The sequence below is a fragment of the Parasteatoda tepidariorum genome, chromosome 5, assembly GCF_982258835.1.
Source record: "Parasteatoda tepidariorum strain Cologne lab strain chromosome 5, Ptep-v5.0, whole genome shotgun sequence".
In the NCBI taxonomy this organism is placed as follows: domain Eukaryota; kingdom Metazoa; phylum Arthropoda; class Arachnida; order Araneae; family Theridiidae; genus Parasteatoda; species Parasteatoda tepidariorum.
Window position 1 is genome coordinate 37,253,957 of NC_141759.1, and position 26,318 is coordinate 37,280,274.

The 26,318-nt window shown below is 31.8% G+C and overlaps 1 protein-coding gene across 3 annotated transcripts in view; it reads right to left on the reverse strand.

Annotated features, from left to right (window-relative positions):
* Positions 1–26,318, reverse strand: part of LOC107446532 (uncharacterized) — a 149,303-nt gene that overhangs the window by 23,915 nt on the left and 99,070 nt on the right. For all 3 annotated transcript variants that reach the window (XM_087163687.1, XM_087163686.1, XM_087163685.1), the window contains 9 exons: positions 25,215–25,349; positions 24,787–24,903; positions 20,609–20,722; positions 18,012–18,098; positions 7,035–7,184; positions 5,071–5,190; positions 1,708–1,851; positions 584–727; positions 409–512 (listed from right to left, as the gene is read on the reverse strand). In XM_087163687.1, the coding sequence (XP_087019813.1) occupies positions 409–512; positions 584–727; positions 1,708–1,851; positions 5,071–5,190; positions 7,035–7,184; positions 18,012–18,098; positions 20,609–20,722; positions 24,787–24,903; positions 25,215–25,349 (1,115 nt within the window). The remainder of the gene's footprint in view (positions 1–408; positions 513–583; positions 728–1,707; positions 1,852–5,070; positions 5,191–7,034; positions 7,185–18,011; positions 18,099–20,608; positions 20,723–24,786; positions 24,904–25,214; positions 25,350–26,318) is intronic.

Genomic DNA, 26,318 nt, shown 5'->3' on the forward strand with positions numbered 1-26,318 from the left:
TTTCGAAAATGACCTGTCTGTATTATTCATATTATGCAAAATTTATGATATTACATGAAACATCACTTGGAAAACAATGTTATATAGATTAATTAACTGTAAAAGCTACCTACTTCTGACAGAAATCTATCAAACGATCTAGCTTTGTAAATTACAATTCACAGCAAAAGTTCTTAAAAGAATTAATTCAAAGTTCCGAATCACAATTCTAAAAATATTCAAAATTCCACATTCCTTATTTGAGACAAAATGCATTCTAGTATACTATTCTTTTAAACACAACTTTGTTTGGCGAAACAAGAGAATTTTAAACTACACAATTTTAAAACAACTAAAATCGGAAATAGAAGGAGGAATTATTAAAATATTTCTAACGAAATTAGTATAGAAAAACGAAATAAAACTTACTGCAGAAATGACATCCTTGGTTAAAGCAAAAACATCGACCACTGAGCCATGAACATATTTTGCCTTTGAAATGGGTAAATTTTTAATCAAATATGTGGTTTTATCTGAAATAAATTGAGTAAATAAGACGAGTGCATTTCTTTTTACTGCTAAAATAATGTTCAGTAAAACATACCATCATATTTTTCAGTACATGGCTCATTGCTTGCTGATTTCATACCAGGAGGGCACATGCAAACGATTTGACCATTTTTATCCATAAAGGCAACTTTATTGTTCTTTGAGCATTCCACTTTTAAGTTTAAAACATTAGTTTTATCTGTAATAAAATTTTAAAACTTATTTTCTTAATGGAAATGAAAAATGAAATATGTATTAAAGACATAGCACATATTAAAGATTACCGCACACTCAAAACAATTTCTCAAATGCAAAAGCATTAATTGCAAAAAAATTACTGTTGCATTTTTATTTTGCGTTATAAATTTACATTAGAAAAATAAAATTCAAATTTTTATATATATTTCCTTATGAATTTATTCTTTTTGATAAAAAAAGTTAAACGTGAAGTTCTGACGTAAAATAGGCTTTGTGGTACACGCCTCATTCTCCTGTCGTCGAGCTAACCGTGAAAAGTTTTCAAGGTTTTACTCTTCATGTAGCGCAAAGGCGAATTTCCCCCAATATTTGCTCCAGAAGTTCCTTTTCTTCTATCTTGAGTTCAAAATTATAAGACTGCAGAGTTGAATATTGATAGTAGTAAACTCAGAATTGGATTAGTTGTTCAGCACTGGTTATAAAGTAAAATAAAATGAAATAAAATGCTATAAAATAAAATGAGATGAAATATAAAATTTGAAATGAAAATTTCGATATTTAGAGGAAGCTTAATTGACTCAGAGTTTGTTACTTCGAGGGAATTTTGACAAAAAAAAATATTTGAGTTATGTAATGCATTAAAGCATATATGAATTAACTGATAATTGACATTAAGTTTGGCTTAGGGTTTATTTAAGAGATTTTTTCTGTTCCAGAAAAACATTATTATTTCTAAATAGTTCCAGATACTGTGATTTTTTTCTGTCTGCCAGGGTACATTCTACGGTGATTCTCTACAACTTGATAACTTATTTGGAGGTTTAACATGTGAAATAGGGACTTCAATGTCACAAAGTCTTCCATAAAAGTTGGAAATTTTCAATTCTGTATTTCAATTCTTTTTTAGATAACTTTTAAGTCGTATCATTAGGTAACATTAAAATACTTAATTTTATTTTTGTATTTCAAAATTATACTTACACAAGCATATTTTGCTTTTTGGGTCCTGATAATATCCATCTTTGCATTTACAGTCATAACCGCCTCCATTTTTCCAGTCCATTTCACAAACTGCGTTTTGTTTTTTGCACTCATCTTGGACATCTTTGTCAGAGCATGTTTTTACTGAAAAGAAGAAGAAAAAAGAACAGTTTAAAGAAAATAAACATTTTATTCAGACCAAAGGCAGAGCTGTCTTTGTGAAGAACTGGGTTTTTATACTTCGTATGGGCTTAAGGCTAATTCAATTTCAGATACTAATTTGTCCGAGAGAAAAAAGCAGTCAGTGCGCAATACTGACCTCCTTGCCAAAATTTTGCCTTGGATTACAAAACTGTGGAGCCCCCCCCCTTTCCTATTCAACACATATAATTGCGGGAAAGCTTTAATTTTAGTTACAAAATCTTAACTTTTCTATATTTTAACTATCACCTTTCTAAAATATAAACATTGCAAATGAGAATCTGAGTGGATGATGTAGGTAAGTGACATTCGATTCTGGGTAAGAAAAAGAAAAGTGGTATTTGAACTATTTTATTATAGATTTATTAGAAGTTGGTGCTTATAATTCTTTGGTTTATTTTATTTAAGACCAATTAATTTTAAATGTAAAAATTACGTAAGTATTCTCAAAACTAATGTTGATTAGCCATGTCAAATTCAAAGTGAAAGCAAAATCTATTCCATCACAATAATCATGCCCTTGCTGAAGCAACCGCATTTTCTGATTAATAAATGTCCCTGCAAAGGTCACTTACGTGTTTCATCAGCTTATTTCTTCAAATATATCACGAGAATTGGAAGGTAATGGTTTTAGCTCTGCTTTTATGTTTACGCCATTTAAACAGAGCACTCATCTATAACTGGATTGAAAAATTGCTTACAAGCTCTAATGAGCTAATAATTTTATAAATTGGTCAAAACTGGTAAAAAGTTGTGAAACAAAGGAAATTTTTTTCAGAAAAGTAATTATTTAATTTAAATTAAGAAAATAATATTCCTCTTTATATTTTTATATTATCTGAAAATTAAAAATAATTATAATATCAAAAATTATAAATTAATAAGACCTAAAACCAAACACTTTCATTTTTTAAAAATAGTTGATTTGCAATGGCAGATATAATCTTTCTTGGTATCTAAAGGACAGATTAAAGCATGAGTTCAGGTGGTTTGGAAACACTGAATCCCCATATTTTTAAACGCATAGATATTTTTTCTCTAAAATACTAATATTTTTGTTCTATTTTCACTTAAAGTTAAATAACTGTATTTCGCATTTGAATTTTTTTAATCACTATCTAAAATATAATCTTTAACATTAGGTTTACGGGACGCGTCATTTCGACGCACTTCGAGTTTTGTAAGGAAAATTATAAAACCCGATTGAATTTTTATTTTATCTCTTGTAATGACTTTTAACCTTTGATCGAGGTAAATATATATTGAAGTCTATTTTCTTCAAAAGCGTTGAAATATTGAAATTCTCTTTGTGGTATACCTATCTCTACGGATACGCGTCAATTTGATGCGATCGTGATTTAGACAAAATTTTGAGTAAACATGCAAACATCACATCAATAATAAATAGGAATGTACCGATAATACTTCGATCCCTTATCCGCTATCGTTATCTCAAATGAAACAAGCGATAAACTGTTGCCGATAAGCAATAATAGAAAAAACAAACGCAGAATGTCAATTGATGTCAGATTTTGAAGGTTTCAGTTGCTTAGATCGAGTATTGAAAAATATAATACTAGAATATTTCACAAATATATATCTCATATTTTCATTCTTTTTCTTATAGTATATAATTACATTGGTTTCTAAATGCAAAGATGCCAACTGCTTCGGACACGCCAAAATAATTATAAAAAAACGGTTAATAACTACTAAGTAAATTTTGCAAATAAAAAGTGATAAATTATATAAGCCTACGAATTATTTAGAAATAGTGCTGGATAAAAATCTTCTAAATAGAATTTATTAAATTAAGAATCACAATTATACGTATTCTTTCATGCGTCAAATTGACGCTTGTTCGTAGAGATAGGTATATAAGAAACGTCCGTGAACCTAGTGTTAAAATGCACAAATGCTGAAATATTCTTATGAGACAGTTTTATAAGAATACTAATTTATTGTCTATTTTTTGGCGATGCTTTTTTTTGTTTCGACAAATAAGGTTTTTGCTAAGGTTTGCTAAGGTTTTTAAAACAATCGCTCATAAATTCGTCATCAAATCTGAGCACATTAAAACAAATCTTTTAAATACTTCTCTTCCTACACACCACTATATTTTGCATCACTCTGTCCCATTAAGATTTATTACTGCCCAGTTTGAAAATATTTCATTCGATTATTCCTATAGTAAACATTTTTAGGCATTGTTGAATAGTTATTTTTATGCAACTTGATACTAAAGCCTTATTTTTTTTTTAAAAAAATTAGTAGCTGGCATTAGAATAATTAATTTATTTACTTTTTGCATTATATGAAACGTGTAATTTGATTCTTTAAGTCAATTTCAGTTGATTTTAGTAGACTGAAATGCTTTGATTGGTTTTAGACATGAAGTTTAAACTTTATTTAGATTGCAAATGCACTATAATCACAAAATACATTTTTATGTTGCTTTTTAACTGGATTATTCCCCAAAACATCCTTTTATACAACCATCTATTTCTTTTTTATGAATCAATTCACTGGTACCATAGTTCGCATATTTTTTCTAATGTTCCCAAAAGTTGGGTAAACTTATCTTTAATAATAATTATATTTATTTCACAAAATGATCTTAAAAATATGAAACAGAAAACAATATTCGCAAATGAACATTATCTATTTTTATTTTTTACCTTTGCTTGCACTTACATTTAATATCTAAAAGAAGCATCAATTCAACTTTTAAAAAAAGGAGCAAAGTACTTTGCTCAATCTAATTAATTCTTGTTTTTTCAGTCTAATATAGAGGTAATGGAAAGTTTCTAATTACCTTATAAGGACCGCCTTTTCTGAGTATCAAATTATATTTATTGATTTTAACTACAAGGTGATAAAAGACAATATTAAAGATGATGAATATACATTAAATGAGATGATTCATGATAATTTAAAAGGTGATAAAGGGATTAAGCAAGATAATAGCGACAAGCCACTTCTCGAGTTACAGATTACATCTACTTCAAAGTTTTTAAAAACAAAAAGTTAATATTTCTGCGCTTGCAAAGCCATAGGAAAACAGTTTTTGAGCTTGCCATGAGGCATGAGGGCTTGCGACACCCTTAAGGAAGCAATTTTTTGAAAATTCTCCAAAGAATGAAACTAAAGTTAAAAACTTACGTTCGCACGTAATCTTGTTCGCTGATTCCTTGAATTTCCCATTACAATTGCATTTAGTCTTATCTTTAGTCAATTCTACACCACTTGGACACACAAATTCTCTTCTTAGTTCACAAGTACCTGAAAGAGAGAAATAAAATAAAATGTAGTAGAAAAATTGTTGCTTCTTTGTCCCCAGTTTAGGTATGAAAGTGTTGAAAATCTTATGATAAACTGTATGCGGATATGATTAAAGATGCTAGGCTAAATTTACCACTTAACGGTTCGAAAGTATTTCACCTTACTTCAGGTATAATCATGATAATTAATTTAGAGTAATTAATTAACGAAAATATTTAATTAATTATAAATATATAATTAACTATAAATATAAAATTAACTGTAAATCTCTAATTTATAAATGTTATAACTAGTAATAACAATAAAATAGAAGAAGAATCAAAAATAATTAAAAACATGTCAACAATAAGCGAACCGAACCTATATTAGTTTTCCCATTTCCTTATCTTGCATTTTGACACGCGGTGTATAAGATTTTTCTTTCAATAGTATAGAATAATAAGCCTTTTTTCCCTGTTACTAAGACTTATAACTCTGGACAAATTCAAATTAAGTGAACTTCAAGATATCATATTAATTGAACGTCATGAGTTCTAAAGAAATTAGTCTCTGCTGAATAGCAAAAATGTGTTAAATATTGCTGGTTTGACATGCTCAGAATTTGCGGTTGAACCTGTTCGTTAGGATCGACTTTAAGCAGCGAACTTTATTTTTTCCAGTTAATCAACTGCACTTGGATAGAGTAACTTATTGTTTTCAGTTTCGGTATTCTTTAGAGAAATTTAAATAATTTTCGATTTAAGGAATAAATAGTCAAAGTTACACGGAATAGGTGACCAGAACGCGACAGAAAATATGGATTTTTCTCAATAGCAAATAAATGAATTATTATGTTTTCACATTTGATTTTTAAAGAATGTTTTACATTTCCCATTGAAGGAATTCATTGAATTTACACGCTTTTAGAAAACGAAAAATTTGAAGAATATTTCTTCATCCACTCGTGACGTCACAAAATTGAAATTTTTGTTAAACATTGAAAACTTTATGATAAATTGAATTTAATAAATATTAAAAAAATTATGAGATAAAACAAAACTAATATGTGTATTTTTTACACATAAAATTTAACCCTTTAACGGGCCCTTTATTTCTAGTAAATGTAAATTAAAGTATTTTTGGAATTGAAATTGTTTTAAGAACAGTAATTGATATTAAAAAAAACTCATTTAGTTTATAAAAATGCCATTTTTTTGTGGTAAATATATTTAACATGACCTATTAGGAACTTACTGACTTTTATTTTTCTTTATTTATAAAATAAATCCCTTAAATGCTACAAACTTCAAAAGGAATTATGTATTTTATACCTTTTATACGTTTTTCAAAAGTGACAAATGGTTACCAATTTTATTTAAACTCACTTCAAGAAAGCTGAAGTTATTGAAAAATGGAAACCTAAATTAAAAGTGGTAAAACGTGGTGGTAAGTATACTTACCACAGCCTTCAAAAGGGTTAAGTCAGTGGCTTTTAAAAGTAAAATTTTAATTTTTTTATCGGTAAATTAATTTTACGTTGCTGGAAATAATATTTTTTCTTTAAATTTTCACAGAAAAGAAGCTGTTAAATTATAATCAGTGTATTTTCGATTCGTTATAAAACATGTGTCACAAGCAGAGAAAAAAGATCAAAGAATCAGGAAAAAAAGGATATCCTTATAATTTTGAATCTCTAGAATTAAGAAAGTGAAAATTCCTAATTTAAAACATCAGAAAAAGAAAAAACTAAAGAATAAAAAGGCAGGAATTAAAATAGCATAAAAGTAACAAAAGCAAACAAAATTTATCATGGAATCACTCCTAAAGGTTTTGATTATCATAAAAAGAAAAATATTTTTCCTTACTTTTATCACCATTAACTACAAGAACCGCTTCTTTTATGCAAACACATGTTTCTTTTGTATCTTCTGTTTCTCCTTTAAAGCAATAGCCATATGGTCCACATTGCAATGTGCAGGGAATAATTGTTTTTGCTTCATCTGATTTTACTGGTTCTACGTAAACGAAAAACTTGTTACAGTTATTTATTAAAAAATTGTTAACTTAGTATATAAAACAAAATGGATACCACTCAACCTAAGAAGGCCATAAAACGCCTCTAAATTCCATTATTGACGAGAGTGATGTATGTTTGAGTTTATATAGCATAGAATGCACACTCGAGCATCATTTACTTCAATTTTAGAAACTATTTATAAATAAAATATGAATTGAAATTATGAATACTTAATAAATTATGAATTGAAAGTTAGACACTCGGGTTGATCTTCCAACACGAAATAAAGTTCTTTCAATGCATTTAGACCTAGCTATTCACTATCCATCATCCCCCCTTTCTACTTTTTGTATTATGTTTGAAATTTAGATGTAGAAGCAGGTAGCCTCCCCCCCCCCCTTAGGCTAGGTACCTCAAACAAATTTTGATCTGCAGTTATATGCCTTTTTGAGTCAGGAGTATACCAACTCAAGTAGGATACTTAATTTTAATCCAGATTGCAGAAATATAAATTTACGATGTGCTACTAGTTCTGCCATTCTCTTTCGCTGACTTATTCAATTTATCGTACGTTGACAAAATTCCAGTCTCCCACGGGCATACCTCCTATGAAGAAATTGAGTGTTCAATTCTCGGACAGGCCCTTTCTAACCAATTCAAAGCAAGCAAGCAAACCTTAGTTTCCAAACAGATGTATGTAAAATTGAAATAATATCTACTGAATAGAACTATACTATCATTTGACCCTATTCATGTAAAAAAAAATTATAATTATATCTGTAGTAACACTACAGAGAAATTTCATTGCTAGCAGTGATGCATACCCAGAGATACCAACTGCTCCGGACCCGCCAAAATAATTAAAAAAACGGTAAATAACTACAAAGTAGATTTTGTAAATATTTGACTACCTTTGCTTGTTATTTAAATGGTATAGCATGACGTAAGTACGATAAAGTGGTGAATTATATAAGCCTACGAATTATTTAGAAATAGTGATGGATAAAAATCTACTAAATTGAATTTATTAAACCGAGAATCACAATTTACAAACTACCACTTTAAGATATATATTTGCTGTCCGGAGCAAGTTGGTATCTCTCTGATGTATAAAAGTCTTTGACCGAGTCTGGCATCAGGGCCTCGTATACAAGCTCATAAATTTCAATATCCCCAAAGATCTAATACTACTAATTAATAATTATCTGACAAACAGAACTTTTCATATTAAGATCAATACAGCATTTTCTTCCGCTAGAAACATTAAAGCAGGAGTTCCGCAAGGTTCAATTCTCGGTCCTGTGCTCTACCTAATTTATTCAGCAGACTTTCCAAATTTTAATAATATGAGAAACATCACCTCAGCCTTCTACGCAGATGATACAGCACTTATGAGCAGATCAATTAATCCCAAGAAGTCAGTTACTAATCTCAGTAATATCATACCTCATATCGAAGACTGGTGCACAAAATGGAAGGTAGCCATCAACACCACTAAATCTTCACTACTAATTATTAGGAAATCAAGTAAAAAGAAAGTCATTTATCCAAATATTACTCTTTTCAATGATGCAATACCACTAGTTCGAAAGGCCACCTATCTAGGCGTCACTCTTACTAGTTCTTTAAACTGGAATACCCATATTGAAAATATTCTTAGCAAAACGCAAGGAGCCTATAGATCTCTGAAACCAATATTAAACTATAATTCAAAACTATCACTCAAAACAAAACGAACCCTATACCTCCAATGTATTCAACCGATCATCAGCTACGCAGCCCCTGCATGGAGCACAACCACTGTTAGTCAAAAAAAGAAACTGGAGATTACTCAAAATAAATTCCTCAGATATATCACAGGAGCCCCCAGATCCATGAGAATGAAAGATCTAAGACGAGAGTTAAAAATCAACAAAATAGATGAGCACATAGCTGAACTATGTGCAAGTTTCTTCAGAGATGCACTCTCTTGTCATACGTGCAATTACTTTAAAAATTTTGATTTTGAGCTCATCAAAGACAACATAAAATATAGCCCGGCAACCGCCTTTTTCCTATCCGACGGAGTTTTGTCCCGTAAATTTTGTAAATAGCTGTAAATACTTGTAAATAATTTTGCGCATTTATTATGCATTTCTCCTTTTCCCTGGGGCTATGTGGCTACTGTGCACCTGAGAAACTCGGGGGTAATACCTCGAAGGGAGGTGAGGCAGTCTGCCACAAAACCTCTTTTCTCTCTCAAACTTGCTTGTTCAATCTCACTACTTCATTTTAATTTTCTCCCAGTAAAAGATACTGAACCCCAACTTTCACCTTTCAGTTGCGCTTCGGCGATTTATTATTTATTTCCACTCAGATGAATTAGTTGGAGCCCCTAGCGGGGCTGATGCTAAGATAACCAACACATATGAGTATGAGTAATGTATAAAAGTTTTGCTAGTTTGGGCAGCCAGACTGATCGAAGAATCCCTGAGAGAGTATAATTCGTTCACCAGGAGTTGGCACTTGGCTCCGCCTTCATCACGTGGTATCCGACGATACTATTTCGCTGTTTTTGGGAGAAGGATTTGAACAATACTGAACAAGGTTGCTATATGGTGATCGTATGACAAAAATATTTATTTCGCAATCAATCCTTATGTGCATTTCTTTAACATTAAATATTTCAAAAATTACATATTTCTCCCTTGTGAGTGAATAGTTTGTCCTTTTCGAGACATAAGTAAAATTAACATTAAAGGGTTCAAACTTTGGACAGCTCTCCTGAGTAAATTATTGTGACCATCTTCCCAGATTGAGGCCACTCACTTTATTGAAGGGTTCACAAATCCGAATCAGTCAGGAAAACGGAATGTTTACACAAAGAAAATACGTTTTTGTATCTTAACTATAACTAAACTATTTCTTAACTAAACAAACTTAACTATCGTCTTAAAAACTAAGGCTAACAACGTTAAAGAGCACAGAAATATTTATAGAATACAGACAGCTGTTTCGGAAGCTCAAAGGACAACCTTCATCAATGCAACTGTTGCACTGATGAAGGTTGCCCTTTGAGCTTCCGAAACAGCTGTCTGTATTCTATAAATATTTCTGTGCTCTTTAACGTTGTTAGCCTTAGTTTGTATTTTAGCACAAAGGTCGCCCACTTCGAATCATTTAAATTGAGTCCTAGAACGTGAATATCCGATCATTGGAACAAAAGTTTTTCAGGGTAGTCTGTTTTTTATTTCGTGCTCTGTACAGTGCGCAGAGAAAAAAATGGTCTCAAATAATGATTTAATAATTCTGTGCAAAAATCTCTCAATTCACTTGAGAAGTTACCGGGATATGGCAAAATACGCAAAGAATAAAATTATCATTTAGGGATTCGAACTTTAGACCACTCTTCTGACCAAACTATTAAGACCATATTTCCCAAATTCCCCTATATTTTGGAAATCAGAAATCCAAATCCGTCGAAAAAAAAAGATGTGTTAGTCAGAGAAAGTACGTTTCTGTATACTATTTCATAACTTAAATTAATTACTAATTCATTAGGTCACTCTCTCAAACTATTAAGATTGAGTCCTAGAAAGCTGAGATCCAATCATTAGACCAAAAGTCATTCAGAGTAGTCCATTTATTTTCTTATGCACTGTACTTCTCTATGGTGAAAGTGAATAAATTAGAAAAAAACTAAACTTTCAAAATACTGTTTCAAACTTTAAAAAATATAGAGAGTGAAAGAAAAGGATATCACCCTCTAATATATATATGGGTGATTCTCACGAAATATGATAATTCACTGTCCTTTGCTCCAAGATCTAATACTATAATGCTAAAAGAACTTTTCTTTAAAATTTATAAATTGCATTGCTATTAGCATTTTAAAATGACTTTGCACTATCATTGACTGTTTTGTGTAGCAAAATGTCATTTTCCTGGCATGTCCCAAACAATGTTTCCAATAATAACTAGCTTCAAAATAACTAGCCCAAAAATTTTCCACTATCTAATTTTTTTTATCTCAACCAGTGTAAGCATTTCTAGAATATACGCAGAGGGTATTATTTACAAAAACTTAGTTTAAAATAATTTTTTTCTGTCAATAATTTGTTTGTCCCAAGAAAATCTGTCATTTTCCTGGCTACTTTTATTTAGTAATTTATAACTAAAATAGATAGAGCCAGCAATCAATATCTTTTGTTAATAGATTGATTAGATACCCTCCTATATGAACATGTCTTGTTGCATGAATAAAGAACCAATTTTCTGGTTCAAAATCTATTTCAAAAAATTTTTCAAGGTGAGTAGGTTTCTGTGTTGTCATTTTCCTGGCTTCTTGAAATCGTTAATAACATAAACTACATAGATTTATCTGAGTTATTTTAAGAAATCCTGATGTTTTCCGCAGAATGTAAACGTCTTGGGCCAAAATATTAAATTAAAGTAAAGTTATATGCTATAAAATGGCGAATTTGTCATTATCCTGGCTGTCATTTTCCTGGCTTATGAAATCCAGGACATTGAAGTGTTACCAGAAATTTTTTTAACTGCTAATACTGTAAGGAGGAAAAGCAAATATTAACCTAATACCAAGTTTATGTATCATTGTAATATGGTTTAATGTAATTAAAGTTATTTATTTATTTAATGATTGATTATTATGCACAATTTTATTCTGTACATAACAGCAACAAAAAATTTTTGATTCTTTCTATTATGGATAAAAAGAATTAATTTAAGCAATCTATGGTCCATCTAACATAAAGGTTTAAGATGAGTTACTTACTATTAACTTAAAATGACTTTTTTAATCTTCTAAGCTAATATGCCATTTTCCTGGTATTCAAGATTTGATAAATTTCTATTTTATTTTTTTTCTCAAGCAAGTGTCAATAAACTACACTGCTGTCTGTAAGATATTAATAAATGTAACTAAAGAAGTATACAAAAAAAATTTTAGATTATTTTGAAGACTTTAAATTTGAAGAAATTTTTTGGTCCGAATCGTCATGTTCAAAAAGAATCACCCATATATATATATATATATATATATATATATATATATATATATATATATATATATATATATATATATATATATATATATATATATATATATATATATATATATATATATATATATATATATATGTTGCATACGCCAAGCAGCGCCACCTGTAGTTAAGCAGACTCTCTCTACATTCACTTCACTTACGGCTACGGGTAGAGAGCTCATTAAGATGTTCCAGCTCTAATTATTTTGTATTGCCATTTAAGTGTTTTTTGTCATAATAAAAGCTTTAAAACGCAACCCTAGATTGCTTTGAAGCTTCATCGACACTCCCCGTCCGTAACATGGGGGCTCGGCCACACCTATCTCAATTAAGCTAAACTCAACAGCAGTATAAAACGAAACAAGAATTCTCCTACAGCTACACCGGCAAAACGAAACTGCCGCCATTGATCATCAACAGCAAAAAAACCGCCGTTCCTTCAAATCAACACCATTGAAAAAATATTTGGAATCATCACGAAAAGGATTTACTTTCAATTTCAAGAAATACAGGTAGGAGCAACTTTATTACTAAACATGTAAAAAAATACGAGAAAAGAAGGTCTACTACAGATCGCATTTGAATTAGGAATAACTGTACCGGAAAACGCTACGTTAATTACCCTAAAAGGCTTAATTGAATCAAGTGATGTATTCAAAGTGAACGTGGATTTCGTTAAAAATCGAGTTGCATCAACCGTCGAAGAACGAAAGTCCGCGAAGATAACGAAAGTGCTAAGATAGAATTAGAAAAAATTAGCGAAAGTGCTAAGATAGACTTAGAAAAAATTAAACTCGCACAGCTAGAACGCCAAATCGAATTAGCAAACCTTCGAAACACTCCTAGTGCCAACCTGAACTCATCTAGATATTCAGACGCAAGTGAAGATGGTCCCGATATCGAAAGTATTATTAGAAGCGTCCGAACACTTAGCATGCCTGTGCCGAAAAGAACGGAGAACTACAGCTTATTTTTTCAATCTCTAGAACGTTCGTTTACCACAAAAAGAGTACAGGATGAAATGAAATCTGAAATATTGATAAATATTTTAGGCGAAAAAGCAAAAGCAAGTCACGTTTTATTAAACATTTCAGAAAATGATCTCCGAGAAATCCTACAGAATACCAATCCTCTAATATGAGAGAAATCCAACAGAATACCAATCATGAAATAATTCCCGCTAAAGCTTTCCCAGAAACGAAACTAATTCAAATCGTAGATTTAACTCAAATCGAGACCCTGTTTGCAAAGTCGAAGCTAAAATATTTAATGAATCTAAGCATGAACTACAATATGAAAACATTTTCGTTAATGATAAACTAGTCGTTCAATCGTTAGTTGATTCGGGAGCCAATATTATTTGCGTACGAGAACACTTAATTCCCCCACAAAACAATAAGTGTCGGAACTGTTCAATTAACTTGTGCTTTCGGAAATGAAGTACAAGCTGAACTTTTAAAAGTAAAATTAGCGCTTCCAAGTTTTCGTGAAAATCCCATAACAGTAACGGCAGCCGTTTGTAAAAATCTTTATTGTGATTTAATAACTCCCCCAAATATTTCGGATGATTTAAATGAAGCAAAAAAAAGAATATGATCGAATTTCAAAAGAAAATATGATTTCTCCTTATTCTAAAACAAAATTTCCTTTGCATAAAAACTAACAACAAAATACTTTCGAATTAAACTCAATGTGTAAAAATGAAAATAAAATTACTACTTCTTTCATTTACTACTTCTTCTGTGTAAAAATGAAAATAAAATTACTACTTCTTTCATACAGAAAACGATAATTTTTCTCCCCCAGTTTCTAAAAATAGATCTGACGAGCGTGTACAGTCGCGTCAGTTAGACGAAGGTCAGTCATTCTTTGAGATGGAGAATGATAATGAACCACTCCCTTTTCAAACTGAAACCGAAAATTTGTTATGCGAATGCAAAAGTACTTCTACTCAAAATTAATTTGAAAACAAATAAATAAGTTTGATTCAATGACGTCTGCGCCTAATAAGAAAGCGGAAACTGCCCAATCACGTGATCAGAGTGCTCTTTCCGATGTTAATAAACAAACCGAAACCGATATATTTTCGTCAGCCGAAACAGAAACAAACTATTTTAATTCTTCAAATCCGGAAAATAAAGAGATTAAAAATGCGTTTATTGAAAATGCGGATTATTTTTTATCTAATATAAATATAGTTTACGCCGATGTTGATTTATCTCATTTAAAATCCGATACGCGTGCCGAAATTGACCAACTTATTAAATCTTATAGGCCAAATAAAATTAAGAACACTAATTATGAAATGTAAATTTTTCTACAAGATGAAATGCCAGTCCATTAGCGTCCACGCCGCCTATCTATTTTCGAGAAATTAGAAGTAAATAAGCAAATTAAAGAAATGTTAAACAAAGGTATAATTAGAGAAAGCACTTCAGATTATTCTGCTCCAATAGTCTTATGTAAAAAACAAGATGGCTCAACTCGCATTGCGATTGATTATCGATGTTTAAATAAGAAGTTAATTACAGAAAGATTTCCACTCCCAATTATGGATTACATTTTCGATAGACTACAAGGTGCTTCAGTCTTTACAAATCTGGACTTAAGAAATGCGCTTCACCACGTAGACATTCATCCTCAAAGCCGCAAATACACTTCGTTTGTGACACCAGATGGACAATTTGAAATCATCAAAGTTCATTTCGGCCTTTCCAATTTACCAGCAGTATTTCAACGATTTATACAAATTGTTTTTCGAGAACTCTTAGAAGACGGGGCATTGATTTTATATTTGGAAGATGTGATTGTTCCATCAGATGATGAGTCCGAAGGTCTTCAAAAACTCCAGAAAGTTTTCAAAGTAGCTTCCGACTATGGGCTTGAATTTAATTTCAAAAAATGCAATTTCCTGAAAAGAAAAATTACCTTTCTTGGACATATTTTAGAAAATGGTACGGTTAGTCCTTCAACAGAAAAGATAAAAGCTGTTTTAAATTTTCCAAAGCTCCAAACAGCTAAAGATGTTCAATCATTCCTAGGCCTAACAGGATATTTTAGAAAATTTATTAAGGATTATGCAATTATTACACGACCACTAAGAGACAATTATTACACTTAGAGACAACATTCCTTTTCATTTTGGCCCAAAACAGCAACAATCTTTCCAAACGCTGAAACAAGCCTTATCAACTGAACCTGTGCTACACCTTTTCAAGCAGGGCTCACCTTTACAGCTTCATTGCGATGCATCGTCAAAAGGAGTTGGCGCAATTCTTTTAATGCAATCTGATTTAGATGACAGCCTACATCCCATTCATTATATGAGCCACAAGACATCCCCACGAGAAGAAAAATATTCATGATACGAATTAGAAGTTTTAGCTATAGTGCAAGCACTTAAAAAATTTCGCATTTACCTCGTAGGCACCAAGTTCAAAATTTTCACCGATTGCCAAACTTTTCAAAAGACTATGTCAAAAAAAGAACTGCCACCTAAAATTGCTAGATGGGCAATGTTACTAGAAGATTTCGACTACGAAATAATACACAGACCTGGAAAACAGATGAAGCATGTCGCCGCTCTTAGCCGATATCCTGTCATGACAATTCAAGTTGACGAAACAACCCAGAAAATCTGCCATGCCCAAGCCAAAGATGAATACACACAAGGCATAAGACAACTAATCGAACACTCTCCAACTACAGACTACAAGTACAAAAACAACATCCTATACAGAGTAGTAAACAATCAAGAACTCTTCGTCATACCTCAAGATATGCAAAAACAAATAGTTCAACTACAACACAACAAAGGCCATTTTGGTATCAACAAGACAGAAGACATGGTTAAACAACAATTTTGGTTCCCAAATATAGGAAGGACTGTTGAAAACGTAATTTCCAATTGCATTCCATGTATACTTTCATCACGTAAAGTAGGAAAACAAGAAGGTTTCTTGCATCCCATCCCAAAAGGAGACATTCCTCTTGATACATACCACATAGACTTTCTTGGTCCTCTACCCAGTGCAAATAAGAATTACAAATACATTTACACCGTCGTAGACGCTTTCATCAAATTCTTATGGATTTATCCAGTCAAAACAACATCAGCTAAAGATGCCTTGGATATACTACAACTGCAACAAATTACTTTTGGAAATCCAAAAAGAATCATCTCAGATAAAGGATCCGCATTCACCTCAATAGAATTCAAGAAGTACTGAGAAGACGAACAAATTGATCATGTCACAATCACCACAGGTCAACCTCGAGGGAGTGGACAGGTGGAAAAATTTCATGCTACGATAATCTCAGCCATCACCAAATTATCCCTTGACAACCCCAGCAAATGGTTCAAGCATGTACCAGCAGTCCAACGTGTAATCAACAGCACTGTTTCTTCACCAACAAAGTTTACACCCTTCGAGCTCCTAACAGGGGTTAAGATGAGAAATAAAGAAGACCTGCACATCAAGAAAATCCTCGAGGAAGAACACATACATATTTTACTTGAAAATCAACAACAAATGCGAAAAGAAGCAAAAAGCAATATACTTGAGATGCAAGAAAAAACCAAGCACAATTATAATACTAGACGAAGGACAGCAACGAAGTATAAGCTCCACGACAGAGTTGCCATCAAACGAACCCAAATTGGGACAGGTTTGAAACTTCGACCAAAATTTTTCGGTCCATACACAGTGACAAAAATTAGACCCAACGATAGATATAATGTTCACAAGATCGGTATGGGAGAAGGACCATCGGTCACATCCACATCAGCAGACTTAATGAAACCGTGGGAAGATCCATAAACTTTTCAATTGTGCAAGAACTTTTACACAGACTTTCGATTTTTAAAAAATTTTATTAGTGCAAGAACTTTTGCACAGACTTTCGATTTTTTAAAAATTTTATTAGTGCAAGAACTTTTACACAGATTTTTCGAATTTTTTTTAAAATTTATTATTTTCATTTTGGATTTTATTGCATAAATCAAATATTAATTGATCATATTTAACTGAATATTAATAACAAATTTCTATTTTAATGATCAAAATATTCATATTGATCACATTTTTCAGAAGTGAGATAAAAAAATTGTAGATTTAGAAATTTGAAAATATCTTTTTATTACTTATTTTCTGCTAGTTTTATAGGTTGAAGAGAAATTCATTTGCCTAATAATTTTGAAAAGTGCATTTTTTCTTTATTTACTCTATCAACTAAATATTATATTAAAATTGAATAGATTTAGAATTAGTTTAGATTTAAATTTTCATAAATTTATTGTTTTAGATTTCAATTCAATTGTCAAAATATTTCTGTCAATAAAATTTTCTTTTTATTGTGATGTTTAATAATTACCTTTAAAGCAATTAGTCGGAGACCGACTAAGTCAGGATGACAGAGTGTTGCATGTTGCATACGCCATGCAGCGCCACCTGTAGTTAAGCAGACTCCCTCTACATTCACTTCACTCACGGCTACGGGGAGAGAGCTCATTAAGATGTTCCAGCTCTAATTATTTTGTATTGCCATTTAAGAGTTTTTTGTCATAATAAGAGCTTTAAAACGCAACCCTAGACTGCTTTGAAGCTCGACACTCCCCGTCCGTAACACACACACACACACACACACACACACATATATATATATATATATATATATATATATATATATATATATATATATATATATATATATATATATATATATATATATATATATATATATATATATATATATATATATATATACACATACAGATTACTTACTACAGATTCCACGTTCACGTTTCATATTGGAGTTAGGGCATTCTCGTTGACAGTTACTTCTTAGGCTTTGAAACAAACAGCTTGCGTCTAAAAGAAAATTAGGAAAACATATTAAATAAAAAGTCTTCCTTTTTTTAAAAAAAAGAGAATGTTACTTTTTTTGTGGTATAAATAAGCTATACAAGCAACTTACTTGTGCATAACTGTGCTGAGGTGTCTCATTTACTTATTTTTCTAAATGGTTTGAAAATTACGGGTAAATGTTTTGATGTTTGCTATCGATATTAGTGATTTATTTTTTATATCACACAATGAAAACATAAAATTATTTGAGCACTTCCTTTTAGATTGCGTTAGATTATATAGCAGAAAATTGCAGAACTATTTTTAAATGAAAAGTAGCAAACAAATATTTCCATAACAAAAAATTACAGAATTGTTTTCGTCTTTTGATGTTGATTTTGAAAAAAGAACTATATTTAAATGTTTTCATGCTACTGGAAGGAAATAATAAATAACGACTAAAACTTATAAAACTTTTTTTAAATCATCTAATTGTTAAGATTTTATAGATTTTTAACAACATTTGACAACAGCAATTATGGTTCTAGGTATGAACAGTATTAAATTTGTTCATATCTAGACAATAGGAATTGCAACTTCTTTTTTAATTGAATTAGACTTGCAATTCCTAACTCTCATTTAAATTTCTCGTGTCATAACGTTTGTAATCTTTGAGTTTTTATTTAATGATAATCTGGCGTTAAGATTACGAATTCGTAATTCGTTGTCAAACACAATTAAAAACTTTAACACGTTCACGCCGGGTGTTGCCCTGAAAGCGAGACGGAAAAGAGAAAATACTGGTAGAAGACCTATTTCCATATTAGATAATATTCGGGAGGAGTTAAACTATTCTCAACAATAACAATTCACGGTAAGGAAACTTATCACGGCGAAGAAGCAATTCAATTTAAAAATTGCATCCGTTAAAAACAATTGGTAGTTATGGATTTTTATTATTCCCGGAAAAAAAACTAAAAAGTTAAATTTATTTGTTAACAGTTTTTACTCTGGTCCGCCGTCCGGTGAGACAATCTAGCGTGACCCACTGGTGGCTCACCCCGGTGTGAACGTGTTAAAGACTTCGATAACAATCAGAAATTGTCATTTAGAACCAATTGAAATCTGAAAAATCTAAAAAACTTGGTAAAATGAATTAATGTTGTCATTAAGAAAGATTAAAATAAAATATTTCCTCGAAGAATCTTAAACTTGCTTTTTGAAAAAAAAAATCAATAAAAATCTTTTTTTTTTTTAATAAACTTCAAATTAAGTCGTCTTCATGTACCCTCATGTACTCTCCCATTGGGAGTACAAGTTAGTAGTACTTGTAAAGGTTAAATTTTCAATCTATACAACATTTCTTGATAATGTTTTTCAAATTCATGCAAATACCTATTAATTGCTTTAACGGAACTCATTTTTTGTAACAAAAACAATCGCAATATCACAGTGGTTATAGTTACTAAGTGTGTCTTCTTGCTCTTTAAAATTAGTGCAGTGGTGCATTAATTTTTGTCCTGAAGTGTATTACATGTTCATCAAACATTAGCATAAAGCATTTCTGATCACCACAATAACTTTAAAAGTCACTATTTTTGCTTTATTTTTGTGCTCAAAGTCACGATATCACAATTGTTATAAATAATTAGTACGTCTAGTGATCCTAAAAAATTATTATAGTGGTCCATAAATTTTGGTCATAAAACGTATTACGCGTTCATTAAATGTTAAGATAAACATTCCTGTTTACCACAATAATTCGTTACGTGAAAGACATATAAATAGTTATGTAAAGAATGGGTTGAAAATTTATAGCAATTAAGTGGTTGCTGAACTAGGCAAATTTCTACTGTTTTTATGATAAATTAACTACCACTATAAAACAAACAATCACTATAACTCTGGGTACTGAGGTGTAATTATGAAAAACTAAGATTCTAACTCCGGTGACGAATTATTAAGCTAACCTAGTGTCAGATTATTGCGTACCAGCTAGTTTGGGAAATAAAGGAGGTGAATACGCAATGCTGACCACATCGCCATCTACATGTCATTTCGCACGAAATTGTTATTTAACACATTGCTGACAGGTCACGAGTTAACTCGTGTTTTCGTGGCCAAACGTTGGTGACCGGTCACGAATTAACTCGTGTTTTCGTTAGCAGTTATCTCGTGGTGACTGTTTTAAAAAGTGGGCGTAGTTTTCCTTACTTTCAAGTTTTACTATTTAATTCTCTACCAATTTATTTTAACTTTATGAAACCGAATATATTTGCAAAACATATTCCACTCATATCAAGCATCAATCATGGTGTACTATTACACATAGGAGATTGTTAACTTTTCATCATACGGCATTAAAAATTTGTAAAGTTTATTGAAATTGTTTTACTTCCACATCCGCTTTCAAAACAATAGTCGGGCACATGGGGTAATTTTAAGAAAAGTTGCCGGTCAGCAATGTGTTAAGGAACATCATTATAAAATTACAAATAAAATAAAGATTGAATAAATAAAAATGGCAACATCACCTTTGCATTCATTGCTTAGATAGTACTGAGATGAATTGCAAGAACACTTAATGGCATCATTACCAATCTCAGAACATTTACTTTCTTCGAAACAAGTCTTGTGGCAGAGTTTGGCTGAAAAGAAGAAAGAAAATGTTTACTAATTTTTTTAACTTTTTTTTATCATGGTTTTTCGAAGCACTTTCTTCAAAAGAGTTACAGTTAAAGTGCCTTACACTTGAAGCAAAGTTTTAATTTTTTACTATATATACCATCCTGCCGTGAAGAATTATCTGGGCTTTAGAAAAAACAAATAATTTTCATACTTTAAAAATTACTGCATTCTCTTTAAAATCACCAATTCGGCGTCACTTTCTCACTTAGGTTAAAATCATCAAAATTAGTGCCAAATCAAATGTTTATGTGCCCAGATAATGTAGCATTGTATTAAGTTTTTAAGACAAAAAATTAGATAAAAACATTTTTCAGTTTCTCAAAACTGAGGCTTTTCACCATATTGGTGCCTTGTTGCCATATTTATAACAAACATAGAAGGCTCTGACTAAAGATAGGCTAAACATGACCTAGCAGTCACTAGTAACTTTTACAAACTCACGGCGAAAAGGGCATATTATTCTCCAAGAAAGAATACAGAGCCATCGAAAAACGGCCTCGATGCTACTTTTAAATCCTATTTTCATAGTTCCATTAACTGAAAAGTGGTAATAAGTTTATAAAATTTTTTAAAGTTAATAAGAAAACCAAAATATCTGAATTTGCACTAGATATCTATAGCTGATATCTGATATAAATAGCAATCGTGAAATTTATATTGTATGGGAAATTTTGTAATTTTATGGAATTTTATCTGGTCTAAAATAGAATAAAAACAACTTTGTTCTGAAGTGAAAATGTTATCATGATTAACAATGATACCGTTCCTATCTTCTTCAATAATAAATTCGATAAATAGTGGGTTTATGCCAAAAACGGCCATTGCTTTCAGAAATGTTCCGAGTTGATAATAGCATGTTATTATAAGAAAATGAAGATGTTATCTTTTGGCATATGGTTCTGATTAAATAAAAATAACCATAAAATTGCAAATAGTATTAAACTTTGATGCATATCGGTGCCACATTATGCAACTTCATCTGCAGGACAAAATATCAGGGGTGGTAAAAAGACAGACGATGTAAATCGACCGGGTACACTAATTAATGCCGAAAACAAATGTTGAACTGAAGGAATGCCAATTTGATTTTTTTTCTCCCAGAATTATTCAAAAATATGTGCCAGGCATAGACATATTTTTGAATTTATGGCAAAAATAAAAAAAAAATATTAAATGGTAAATAATATCATTTCTACTTAATAATAATCAAAAATTTAGGAAACCTTTATCTTTTCTCACAAGTCTGTGATTTCTCACTAGTTAGTGAAACATGGATTATCTTTTTATTTACAGTTCCTTCAAATGTATTTTATTATGACAATATCATTTTTGTCTTATAATTATGAAATATTTAGAAAAGTTTCCAGATTTTATTTTAGTTTTTACATAATCCTAATGCTAACTGTCTATGCATGCTTTCGTACTATTGAAGCAATATCCGCGCCCCAAAAAATAACATTAGAAACGTTCGGTTTGCTGTTCTCTGCTTAAGAAACGAGATTATTTATGAACACCTAGTTTTAAAATTATTTAAGAAGTTTCTAAGAGTTGCCGTGGCTTAACTGATATAACTAAAACGCCAATTTTACTGTTGTACAATATTCTCGTTTCAACATCATCAAAATTTATATGGGCGCCTCGGACCGTTAGCGGCCTTTCTCCCGTTCGTATTGAATATTCTCGTTTAATCCGTTTAAACCAAAGAATGAACATTTTTTTTTAAAAAAAAGGACTGGTAAACACTTGATTTCCTTTTTAAAATTTATCTTTGCAAAAAAATAAAACATTCATGTTCATCAATGTATATTAATACAATAAATAGTTATATTTTAATCTGAAAATAGGTCTTTTTAATATTTTTTAAAACTTAAATTATAGTATCATTAGAAATTATCAAGTTAGCTTTCAGTGCCTAATTCCCTACCACTTTTTTTTTTCAAATAGCTATTTTTTTACTTCCCTACAATTACTTTTATAAAAGGTTTTGGGTTCATGCGCACAACTGGTTCACTTTTTAAATAGTCTGCGCGGACTACTTATAAAAGACCGTCTGGAGGCTTTTTGATGTTGGAGGTGATGGCTCAATGCTGATATTTATAAATCATGCACGATCTTGAAATGATTTTTCAAGGCTCCCTTACCCTTAACGAAGTAAAACCGGTAATTTGGAGTTGTCACTAGTTCCAGGAACATTCTAATAAAACGATTTTGCACTCTCACGTAGAATTTTGCACGTTTACGCATATAAGCTCTACGCAAGCGTAGTTACCACAAAATTTCATATATCGAGGATACTCACTTTCTTATACCGTTATTTCAGTTGCGAAGATGTTGGTGGTCTCTTGACTAGCAGGTTATGCAAAAGTCAAAGAATTTTTGTATTCGCATTCTGTACAATTTTGATAGTAATGCCGTTTACTTCCGTACATATCATTAAGACAGTATTTTTAATTAGAAGGCAGTACAAATACAGCCTTTTTTTCAATACACAGCAATATAATCTATAAGGATCATGATTTTACTTTAAAGGCTTACCAGATCATATAATAAATAAAACATTATTTTTTTAAATGTTCATTCTGAATAAGCAAGTAAACTGCTGTTTGTAGAAAATGCAACACCATGAAGGAATCATCAGAATCAAATGAAATTCGCAGCAAATGTCAATTATAGGATATTATGCAAATTAATAAAGTTTCAGAGCCATCACGCGTGCGTGGCGCGCGCAGCGCCCTCTGAATTGATGCTGAAAGCGTATAAATAAAGTGCTGTAGCGGGACGTTGAAAATAGTCTATGATTATTTGTTAGTGGCAAACGTTTAGTGAGACCTGAGTATGCCTCCACGACGGAAGAATAAGAAATTCAAGCAACTTACGGAGTTTGAACGAGGGAGGATAATCGGCCTTCGAGAAGGAGGATTTTCCTATCGCGCAATAGCAGCTCGTATGCAGCGGAACAGTTCCACAGTGATGCGAGTTTGGAAGCAGTGGACCGACGAGCACCGAACAACTCGAAAAACAGGCACTGGACGACAGAAGGTGACGTCAGAGCGCGATGATCGACACCTGCTCCGCATGGCGGTGAATGATCGCACAGCTTCCTCCAGGCAGCTGGCAGCACATTGGTCTACTGCTACAGGTGTACAATTGTCGGCTTCGTCAATTCGTCGTCGTCTGCTGCGCCGTGGATTGCGTGCAAGGGTGCCATTATACAGGATTCCCCTCACGGCGGATCATCGACGGCTGCGTCGGCAGTGGGCTCTTGAGCACAGAGACTGGCGAGCTGATTGGCACCAAGTTGTCTTTTCAGATGAATCACGCTTCAATTTGTGGACCCATGATGGCCGTGTTCGTGTTAGACGTTATGCCGGTCAACGCTGCCTTCCTGAGTGTATTATTGAACGACATAGTGGTCGAACACCCGGAGTTATGGTCTGGGGTGCGATTTCGTATCATGGACGATCCAATTTGATACGAATTGAGGGTAATCTCAATAGCAACAGATACGTCCGTGAAGTGCTACAGCCCGAAGTCGTTCCTTTCCTTCAAGGCATCCCTGGAGCTATCTTTCAGCAGGATAATGCACGCCCACATGTTGCGCGGACTGTTAGAGACTTCTGTTCAGCACAACGCATGCAACTTCTTCCTTGGCCTGCTTATTCGCCGGATATGTCGCCTATTGAGCACGTGTGGGATATGGTTGGTCGGCGTCTCACTCGTGATCCGCGTCCTGCAGTTTCCAAAGACGAACTTTGGTTGCGCATACAAGCGATATGGAATTCTCTTCCTCAAGCAGATATTCAACATCTGTTTGACTCCATGCCACGTCGTATAGCAGCACTTATTGCAGCGCGTGGTGGCTGCACCAAATACTGATTTCGGACGCTTAATTTGTTTCTTTTGTTTTGAAAATTTCATCATTTATTTGTATCAGTACAAGTCGTTTCTGCATTAAATTTCATTTGATTCTGATGATTCTTTCATGGTGTTGCATTTTCTACAAACAGCAGTTTATATTAATTACATTTGCATTTTTGAGATTCGCTGTCCAATTCATATCCTTTTTTGCATACACATTTTTTCTCTTCAGGATCGCATACTTTATTTTCCTGGCAAGTCATGTAGGAACATACAGGTTTTTCTAAAAATAAAGAATTACATGTTAAAATAAGCAGAACTGGTATTCGCAAAAGTATTAAATAAATTATACTAAAAGAACTAACTAACTCGTTTCGAGTTTGAAAAATTGGTAAGTTTGTTAGTACGATAATTGAATAGGAATTTAATAGAAAAATTTCTAATCTTGATGTAACAATCTGTTTAAGCAGAATCAAAAACAATTACGAAGCAATCATCAGGAAAATCAGAAATGGAACCTTCTAGAATTAATATAACATTTAAATGAGAAAGATAATTTGTCAATTACTAAATTTATACAAATACATGTTATACCTTCACAGACTTGACTTGCATAATTGAATCTTAGAGTGTCGTTTTTGCACGTACAATAGCCTGCACCCAAGTCCACAGAAAATTCGCATTTTGCTTCATCTTTTGTGCCACAGGTATCTATTTTACACCACAAATCTAGGAGAAAGGAAACAGCAGTTAGTAAGTCGAATTTGAAAAAAATGTTATAGAAACACAGTTATATATTATTTTTTCAATTCAAATTGGAAAATTATTCAATTCAATTACTATATTTGAAAATTATACAATTAATGTTAATAAATTCTATACGTATTTAATATCTTTTATTGCGTATAAGTGCTCATTAGTGTAATATAATGTATTCAATATTTTATTGTATGCGAAACTTCTATATGATAAACTAATATTGAGGTTTAACACAGCGAAATGTTTTAAGCAAATTAATCGAAAAATTACAGATGATGTTAGATAGCGCGTATTTTGCGTCGATATTCAGTATGCAAAGCCCGTCAATATTCAATTTGCAAAGCACGTCAATATTCAATTTGCAAAGAGTAGACACTACAGTATCAAATTCCGCATCTATGACATACTTTTGCCTGTTTCCTTGTTAATCTTTTATTCAGCTCCTTGTTAAATTCTACTATCAATAAAGAAAACAAAAATCTAAATTGGGGAACAAAATAATATTGCATTTAATATTGCCTGATTCGGAAATGGAGATTTCTAAACTGAAAGAAGTTTTGCTCCTAAAGTTACAGATATTCTTAACTAGTATTTTTATTCTATTTTTTGTGGAAATGTTTAATAAAGTTGATACAAGTTTCAAAAAAAGTTAAATATAAGAGGAGATCGCTTAAATGATGCGACAAGCTTCCCGAAAAGTTAGAGCTTCGCATCAGAATTAAAATTGACAGGAACCCTTGCCCGCTTGCTTATTATGTTCTGTTCTGAAGCAGACGAAGAAACAGTTCGTAATAAGATAGAGCTCTTAGCGGGGCATGACTGCATTTTGCATGAGCATCTATAAAATTTTAATCTTTGACTATGTGCCTTAACTCACCTAGAATTTTGTTGCTACATTTACACAACCCCTTGTTGCTTATAACGTTCTCAATCTTGTAA